A 10,000-nucleotide genomic window follows, 5' to 3' on the forward strand; every position below is an offset into this window, starting at 1 on the left:
TCCGGAAAGTTCGCTGAAGTAACTCTTTGCAGCTGAGGTGACGGGCTGATTTCTGGTTCATTGCGTTCGAAGGGATAGAAGGTGTCTGCGATTCCTGCGGAAAATTCTACCATCTTCGGTTCTCACATTGTAGGATCTCACATCTGTTTGGTCCTGTACCACTGCCTTGAACCATTTCTGTGACTTATTGCCAGGTTGGGGTGCAACTCGCACTGTATCTCCTTCCAGGAGGATTGGAAGCTCTTTCGCATGTTGGTTATAATAATAGGTTTGCTTTCCTCTTCAGTATTTGATCTCTTGTTGCCCTTGTATCTGTGGACTGTGGTTTCAGCAGTACTTCAGCTGTTGGCAGCTGAGTTCGGGTGCGCCTACCGAACATTCGTTGCGCGGGTGAAGAATTCATTCCTTCAGTAGGAGTGTTTCTCCAGCTTAGCAAGGAGAGGAAGAATTCTGAATCGGACTCTTTGGCTTTCTTGATCAGAGTACTGGCAGTTTTCACAGCATTTTCCACCCGTCCATTGCTCTGTGGGTATCCGGGTGAGCTGGTTATGTGTTCAGGTCCAGACGATTTAACAAAATTGCTGAATTCTGCAGAATTGTACGGTGGTCCATTATCACTGTGCAACTGGTTTGGGATCCCATGCGCGGCAAAGTGCTTCTTCAACTTGTTAATGATAACAGTTCCTGTCTTGCTATACAGTTGGTCCACCTCAAAATAACCTGAATAGTAGTCTACCGTGCACAGGCAACTGTAAAAATATCAGTTCCTATTTTCTCCCACGGTCTAGAAGGAACTTCATGGCAGATTAGTGGTTCTTTGGGTTGATTGCTCTGATAAGCCATGCAGGTGTCACATTTCTGAATGAAGTCAGTGATTTCTGCATTCATGCCAGGCCAGTACAGTGTTTCTCGCACTCTTCTTAAGCAACCTTGCACGCCGATATGCGACTCATGCAGCTTTGCCTTGATCCTTGGCCTTAATTTCTGAGGTATGACACATCGCAGTCCCTTGAATATGATGCCATCATGTACCGAAAGCTCGTCACGGAGTTGGAAGTAGGGATGGATGGCTGCTGGGAGTTCCTGCTTTGTATCAGGGAACCCATCCACAATCGCTTTCTTGAGCGTTTGAAGGGTTTGATCACAGGCTGTCTCCTTCTGCAATTCTTTGAGTTGGTGTTCTGGTACTGGAAGAAAGTGTGTGGCATGGATGTGTTCCACTTCTACTTCGGTTGGTGACCGCTCGTACTTTGCGAGGTAAGCTCTAGAAAGAGTATCCGCTAGCAGCATATCTTTGCCGGGCTTGTAGTGAATCTCGTAGTCATACTGCTGCAGACGGAGTAGCAAGCGCTGTAATCTCTTAGGTGCTGATACTAAGGGTTTCTTCGAGATTGAGACCAACGGTTTGTGGTCAGTCCATAAAATGACTTTGCAGCCGTAGACATAGTTGTGGTTATGTTCCATACCGAAAACGTGTGCCAACAATTCTTTCTCGATCTGCGAGTATCTTCTTTCAGCCGGAGTGAGCCCTCTATTAGCAAATGTGACTGGTTGCCCGTACTGCATCACCACGAATCCAAGTCCACCCTGGGATACATCTCCTTGGCATTCGGTTGGGTCGCTCTTACTGAAATACTTCAGCACTGGTGCTTTGACAACAGCTTTCTTAATTCTCTAAAAGGCATGTTCCTGTTCATGGCCCCAAATCCACTCAGCATCTTTATGTGTCAAGCGACGTAGTGGTTCACACATTTCCGAAAGGTCTTGCAGGAACTTTAACAGGTACTTTACTAGCCCAATGAATCTCTGCACGGCTGGCACATCATCTGGGCGCTCCATTTTGACAATTGCTTCAATTTTTCGGGGATCAGGTTTCAGTCCGTCCTTTGTCATGACATGGCCAATGAACGACACTTCGCTGCATTTGAATTGAAACTTGTCCTTATTCAGCTTGATACCCTTTGTCCTGCACCTGTCCAAGAGGTTCTTCAAGTTCAGGTCGTGATCCTGGTCAGCCTCTTCGTCAGTGTCACCTTGACCGATAATAAGGAGGTCATCTGCGATTTTGTACACCCCCTTGAGACCCTCAAGGCATTGGTCAAGCTTCTGCTGGAAACATTCCGGGCTGGGCTTATCCCATACGGCATACGTAGCCATCGGTACCTTCCCCATGCTGTCTGGAAAGTCGTCAACTTACTCGAAGCGTCATCCAATTGAATCTGGAGGAACCCATCCTTAAGGTCAGCTTTGGTGAACACTCTCGCCTTAGACAACTCTGGCAGGATGTCATCAATAACTGGCAAGGGATAATGTCTCCGCTTCAGTGCTTGGTTTAGGCGCTGTGGGTCAATCCCACTTCCGACACCATGTAACGTTCTTAGCTCCAAACCGTGAAGAGAAACTGATAAATCACTTCAATTAAGCCCTTACGAGGTTTATTTCAACAACACAATCTCGAGTCCGTGATTTTGCTAGTCATGTGACCTAAGTACAATAGCACAGGGAGACCATTACAAGGAGGGTGTTAAAAAGGAGATTTATTAGAAGATATGATTACGCATCGTTACAGTGCGCTAAACCGGCGTTTCTTTACAATACGATTCAACAAATTAGCCGGTCCCCTCATTATCATTAGTCTGATATTTTTGGCGATACGAGAGGTGTTGGTGACCTGTTACCACCCGTTTTTAATTTTATGTTTAGTTTTAGTTTTTAGTTTTTAGTTTTGTAACCACATTGACTAGGAAAAAAATAAAATAACTTAAGTTGTGATCATTGCGAGTACATAATTGATTGTTCTGGTATTAAATAGTAGAGCAACCATCTAGGTTTTAAATTGATGTGACTGTCTTTAAGTCCCGTTTCGCTTCCCCCCTCCCCCCACCCTGGTAATTTTACACCGTTAATAAAACAAAGAACGACAAAAAATAAAACAAAAAACAAATGTAAAACGCATACGCAAGGCCGTTGTTTGTTGTTGTTGTTGTTCGTTGTGACGACGTCGTCGTATAAGAAGGACTTGAAATTAATTTTTCACCGCCTGCCACATACGTTTAAATGCTAGGTAGTTGCTCGACAATTTAATGCCAGAATAACCAATACTTTTCTGGCAACGCTAGATAATTTTCAGATAATTTTCTTATATCCTAAGTCGACGTTTTTCCTTGAGTTCAATATTGGTATTACCTCTGCCTTAACAAGCTGCACTAGCTCTTATGATACCAACAAATATTTACACCGTAAAATCCGCCATTTTGTAAAAGGGATAAAGAAGGTGCGAAATACTATCGAAATACGGTCTTTACGACCGCTATAATGACGTCTGATAACTATTCCACTAATAAATATTTCGGAAAAAAAAAACTCTCGTGTTAATTAACATAAAGATTCGAGTCCCTCAAAAGGTTGGTAAATATCGACCTTTAATCATACGTTTACTTTTGGATCAATAAAGTAACGGTGGATTGTAGTCACACATCATCCGCCGGATGGTCCACTGCCGCTACCACTGCACGCACGGTTTACAGTTAAGTAGCAATAAATGAAAAAGTTCATCACAATCGAACAATGTTTGTTTTAGTGGTTGTTTGTTTGTTTGTTGTTGTTTTCCCCTTAAGATTGAAGTTCGACTTAATTCAATGAGTAACCAAGTGACGAATTCACACATTTGAAGAGCAAAAAGACTTTTTGAGTTCGGTGCTTAGACCTGAACAAAACAGGGTTCATGAAATTTCAGTTTGTTAGGGAACCTGAAAAACTAGTTATTAGTTATCCTTAATATTATGATCGTATCATACCTCTGTTGATAAGATGGCACCATATGGCCAAAGTAAGGATGAAAAGCTTCATGTTTCTTCGGCTCCTTTGTAGTGGTTATGCTATGCGTAGAACCTGAGGATATCTCCTATATCCTAGCTATATCCTCTAAAGCACCCTTTATGTTGATGCTCTGGAAATCTTAATTTGAATGCTTGACATACAAACAAAGGAATAATATTTTCATGCCCGTTGGGTAGATACACTTCATATTTCATAATTTATGATGGGAGGAGAGTCAGTTCAATTGTTTTTGTTTCGATGCCAAAAGCACTGGGCGCAGGTACCTATGTATACAATCATACCACCTCCCTATTTCAACTTTCTCTTCTAAAAGAACATTTTCTTTCATTGATGTCATCCAAAAATGCGATAAACTTAAAGATGTCTGAGAAATCAATTCTTTGAAGCTGCAAGTGAGATATCTTTTTAAATTGCTATTTTTTTATGCTTTCAGTTTTTAACCTTCTTTCATTGAAGTTTCACTGAGTAACCAACAAAAGCCCAAAGAAATCTCATCTCGAATGTGGTCCTATTCCTTGTCAAGAATTACTGAAAAGTTTACGTTCATTTGAATGGAACGTTTGCTTTAAAAAAACTCTTTACAACTGACTATCATTTAGTGCAAAAAAAAAAAAATACATAAGAACTAGTCTTCATGTGTTGTAAGTTAAGTTTGCCTGCGGATGTTTAGTGGCACAATTCAATCAACAGGTTGCATTAACACCATCCATTGGTTTAAAGAAATATAAACATCTCCATCTTGGCCGGTGATGCATGTGGTTCACCTCTGCTTGAAAACTCTCTTCCTTACGAGCCATGTTGGTTTCATCTAAATGTGTGATTTCATTTGTAGAAAATGTGTTTCGTATCTAATCAATTTTTTGTACTTATCTCTGCGAACTAAATTCAGCAATTATGTTAATCATCTCAAAGACACATTTTTTTTATTGAAATGAAAACAGTCAGCAAGGCCAGTACAAATTTTTCATACAAAATAGCATAAATTTAATTTGCCTCTTGTCTAAAAATTCGTCCGACATTATTTCAATCTAAATGCATTTAATTTGAAAACAGGTCAGGTATTTTTTTCACGCCTACATTTTTTTTTCATGCATTTCTTCTCTTTGCTGTTGTGGAAGTCGCAGTATTTGTTAAATCCTTTACTTTGTTGGTTCATGGTATCAACACGTTTACAAACTGAACAAACTACGTGATGTCCTACTTTGCTTGGTAACCATAGGGTATTTTTCAATTTTGGTATTGAAGTGAACATGGTATGATGGGGAAGAAAGTAAAGCGAATTTATTTCTTAACTGTTTTTTTCTGAAATTCGTGTTTCTAGGCGCTTATCCTTCTACCCGCTAGGTTAAAAGGAAAAATGTTGGGTATCTCAACAAGGATCAAAACCGGGAAGATTCTTTGCATGATTAAGACTTAATGAGACGTCTGCGAGCCAAGACAGAATTTCAGTTGTGGAGTTTGTGAACTTTGAGGTCAAACAGTCTGAAGTATGTTGGAGATCTCATTCGTTATGGTTTGAGATCTGTTTTCTTGAAGCCCTTTGACAGCGGCACGAGAATGAAAATTGACGACTATAAAAGACAACTCAAAATCTGCCTCTTTAAGCAGAGACACTTGTTTAAACAATAATTTAAAATTTGAATCGTTTCTGTTGTGCTTTCATTCCTTTTCATCCATTATATAATGTACATTCTTGAATATACTAAGTCGATATTACACTGTTAATTTGAATGAATATTTGTATTTCATGTTATATACATAGCACGTTTACACCAACTTCTTAACTGACATACCACTTTTAACCTGCTTTATCATATCCAAACGCCAGCGCAAGCGGGTTCAACATCCGTTCGATTTTGTCGAACCTTGTTGAAACATGTTGCATCGAGGTTGAAACGATGTTGAATGAGTTGAAAAGAGTTTAAACTTTAAACTTTGGGGAGGCATCAAGCTTATGGCAAGGGACCGGCAGATGTGGAGGGAGCATGTTGCTGCACTAGCTACATGCCACTTAACATAAGTGGACATAAGTGAGTGAGTGAGTCTTTTGATTTCGCGAATCTTTCAAGAAGTTGAAGCCGTTTGCTCCCCTCTTAGAACATTAGGGACCTTTAGCATCACTCATTAGGGAGCCTAAGCACGCGCGTTTTTGAGACGCGGACGGCGACCGGACGACAACATTTCGCGTTCCAGGACAGTGGTGTCTCCAACTGTGAGCCTGAGTGTTTAATGCCGTCCGAGTATCGTTACAAAGCTCAGATAAGATACTAGTTAAAAGGTAAACATAAAGTAAGAACCACTCAGGCTAAAGCATGTGCAACCGCCTGATACGCAAACCCAAAAACCCAGTGGGAAAATAGGAACGTATTCCCAAACCAAATGCAGGCGCACTAACCTCTGGGGGCTAGAGGTAATATAAGATTTCCAGACATACAAAGGAAAATATCATTCTTTGTCGCTATCACTTACAGTTCAGCTCCGCCGAATGTAAATACATTTATTTCGTGTCTGCCAGCTAAATGCTCCGCCTAAATGTATTTGATTGGTTAAAAATGACAAGGTCGATTGGCACATGATGAGCTAGCATGGAAAACAAGCGCAAAGTTTGAGCTTAAATCAAGTCTATTTGAATCTTCGTCCTTTGACTGGATTTCTGGAGCCGGGTTTCCACTAACCACGGTGAATATCACCTGGCAATTTTAGAATGAATTGACATTCATGAAGCTGAGCTCCATGTCGATGGTGTTCAACGTTTAACAACCGTTTTCCGGGCATAATCAAGCTGTTCGGAAGTTGCTATGTAAACAACGCGGGAGTTTGTTGAGTATATAAGACCCCTTCATTCAAGCGGTATTTTAGTGGGCTCTCGCGTGATCGATTTCTCGTCTGTGGCTTTATGCAGAATTGATTTGGGTAGATTTCCGAGTTAAAATGTTACTGAATGTTGTATTGGAGTGTACTGATGCAGCATCGTAATAAAAGAATTTGACTTGAAGTACAGAGAAGGGTTACCCCTTGTGCTAAAGCAAATCAACTGCGGTGTAAAACCAGGAGATAGGCGCCAGATTACCGGCCATGCGAAGACCAGCCGTTTTAAGATGGTTCTTTATTCTTATTTCGTTCGATCTCCTCGACAAATATCAACTCAGTTTAAAATCACGTCCGCAGGTTTACTACACCGGGAAAAAATTTAGAAGGAATTACGGAGCAATTTCTACGACAAGATGATACGAGCTGGGAATCTCTGATGCTTCGTCAGCATGTTTGGCACCATCGTGGATTTCTACGAGAACGATCACGGAAGTTCCATGGGTTAGCAGCACTTCCACTTTTCGGCTAACGCGCCTTTTAATTAGCTGGGATATTTATCTAAACCCCGGCCCAAACACAGCTAAAACAAGTTGCCCTACTTGTTCAAGAACGATTGCCCGCAATCACCGCTCGTTTGTTTGTAACTCTTGTAAAGGCGAATTTCATATCAAGTGTGGTAAAGTTACGCCTAAACAATTCCATCAATTACTAAAGAACAATCCAATGAACTGGTCCTGTCCCGGATGCATTGAAGTTGTTACTTCGCAATGCGAAACGAACTTGTCAGCTCCTTTCGCTTCTGTCGAGAATTTAGCGTATTTTTATGGACAGAATAAGTAGTGTAAAAACTTGAAAGGGCCAAATTTGAGCCTTAATTCATATAGGCTAGCGGTTTTTTGTGTATATTTCAAGATGGCTGCTCATTTTCCACCCAATCACGCGGACGTTCTTGATTATAATTGAACTGCGCATGTCTACAAGAGAACTTACCCGGGCCCATTTTTGATACGGTAAAAATGGTGTAGTGTAAACAAAGTTTGCCGAGCTCTTTTTAGGCGCCCATGCCAATTTCACACGAGCCATGCCGAAAATTGTCTGTAGTGTAAACCGGGCTTAAAATGTGTGCAGCTTGAGGGCCAAGATGGAAGAACTTAGATGTTCGCAACTATTGTGCAGATTCGAGATCCTTGCAGTTACGGAGACTCATCTCGATAAATCTCTGATTCGGAAATTGTTATTTCTGGTATGACGTTTATTAGCCTTGACAGAATTGGACGCAAGGGTGGAGGATGTGCACTATATTATGCTTCGCATTTTCGGGCTTTGAGGCCGCATGGTTGCAGGTCAATTTTCCGGGCTCGTCCGTGCTCTTTTCGGTGGTCTACAGACCACCTGATGCTAACCAATTCTTCTATTCAATCAGATCCTCTCTGGAAAAGTCCTGGTTAGAAACACCGAATATGGTTTTATTAGGGGACTTTAATTGCGACATAAATTTACGAATGACGATTGTGGGCTGAGAACCAACGCGGGAAAGTTAAGCTCAATTTTCGAAATGTTCAACTTGCAAAACATCGTGACTGAAAACACGAGAGTTACATCAACATCGTGCTCTTTGATAGATCTAATTGTTACGACGAGAAAAGATCTCATTAGCACCTCTGGAGTCTTCCCTCTCGGAATTTCTGACCATCACTTGGTTTACGCCACTATGAGACCAAAGGATAAAAGACCGCCTGCTAAATATATTAAGACAAGAAATTTTACGAAATTAAACTTGGACAATTTTTGACGGGATATAGAATCTGCACCTTTTCGCATCACATCAGCTTTTGATGATCCAGACGATGTTTTGTGAATGTGGCAGACATTGTTTATTAACGTCTGTGACGTACACGCTCCTTGGAAAGGGGTAAAGATCAGAAGTTGGTCCGCACTCTGTGCACATAAGGACATTCGCTGCAAGAATAACAGTAGGTTCATGCTTTTTAAAGCAGCCGTGTCAACGAAATGCCTTGTGTTGTGGCAAAAATATAAAAAGAGAGCTCGTAACGAGGTAACACCGGCCTTAAGAATAGCTAAGGCAAGTTATTTCAAGGAAATTTTCGAGGAAGTGAAGAAATCGAACGCGTACCTGATCAATAGCCTTAAGGGCTACAAGTCGCACGAAACACAAAAGCACTATCGGTCCCCTTAGAAGAAATGATGGCAGCTTAGCTTTGTCTGAAAAGGAGAAAGCACAGTTGAAAATTCTTACTTTGCCATGATCGAAGAAAACTTAACAAGCACCCTTTCAGCGATCTCAGACAATAGCCAAATGCAGATTACAAAACGGGATGATCTGTCAGAATTATCAACGACAAGTATAACTCCTATAACAATTAGCGAGCGATCTGTTCAAGAGAAGATCAATAAATTAAAGGCCAACAAATCAACAGGGAGTGATGGCATTTCACCAAAACTCTTAAAGCTGGCGGGCAATACTATTGTGCCGGCACTAGTTGATATATACAATTACACTATCAACAGAAGGGTTGTCTTCTCCTCGTGGAAGATGGCAAGACTAACTCCTATTTTAAAAAAAAGACGACGAGACAGACTGTGGTAATTATAGACCAGTCTCCGTCTTGAGCGTCCCAATTAAAATCTTGGAAGAGGAAATTAATGATAGACTAGTGAAGCATGTATTTGAGGACAACCACCTGATAACTGACAAGCAACGGGCTTATAGACGAGGCCACTCCACTGAACTTTTATTAGTTCATCTGACTGAGATATGGCGTACGGTATTAATTAAAATTGTGCATTTAGTGTGGGATGTCTGGAAATACATTATCCAAGCCTTGTCTTCTGTGCAATGTTTAAATTTAAAAGGGCAATTCTATCACGCACGCAAGACCCATAAAAACAAACCTAATGACACCCTATTTAGACTCTGTGGCAAGTCTGCCGAAAGTATCCCTCACGTGCCGGCGAGTCAGTGTTGTGCACTTGCGCAGAATAAGTACCTCGCGCGTCATAACGCGGCCCTCAAAGTACTGTTCTCGGAAATGCTTATAGAGAGCTTCAGCCCACTGATACAGTGCCACCGTGGTATTCTTCGGTCGTTCCCAAACCAATTTATGAGTCACCCGAGGCCCAAGCATTATTGGGATATCCCATTGTTTGCAGTAAGTGAGCAAGTGAGGCAGGACAGAGTGGATACGAGATTTATAGATCACGAGAAGAAGAGAGTTCTGGCGGTAGAAATGAGCTGCCCGTGGACGGAGAAGTGAGGAAAGTAACAAGAAGAGAAGACCACCAAGTACGGCCCCCTCCGCGGGGAACTCAAGCAGCAGTTCCCAGGATA

At 41.4% G+C, this 10,000-nt stretch overlaps 1 protein-coding gene across 1 annotated transcript in view; it reads right to left on the reverse strand.

The window, feature by feature from the left end:
* Window positions 1-3,915, reverse strand: part of LOC138040304 (trypsin-1-like) — a 35,830-nt gene extending 31,915 nt beyond the window's left edge. The window contains exon 1 of the mRNA XM_068886056.1: window positions 3,798-3,915. Coding sequence (XP_068742157.1) covers window positions 3,798-3,849 — 52 coding nt within the window. The 5' untranslated portion in view covers window positions 3,850-3,915. The remainder of the gene's footprint in view (window positions 1-3,797) is intronic.
* Window positions 3,916-10,000: the final 6,085 nt, after the last annotated feature.

This window comes from Montipora capricornis, chromosome 3, assembly GCF_036669925.1.
Source record: "Montipora capricornis isolate CH-2021 chromosome 3, ASM3666992v2, whole genome shotgun sequence".
Classification (NCBI taxonomy): Eukaryota; Metazoa; Cnidaria; class Anthozoa; order Scleractinia; family Acroporidae; genus Montipora; species Montipora capricornis.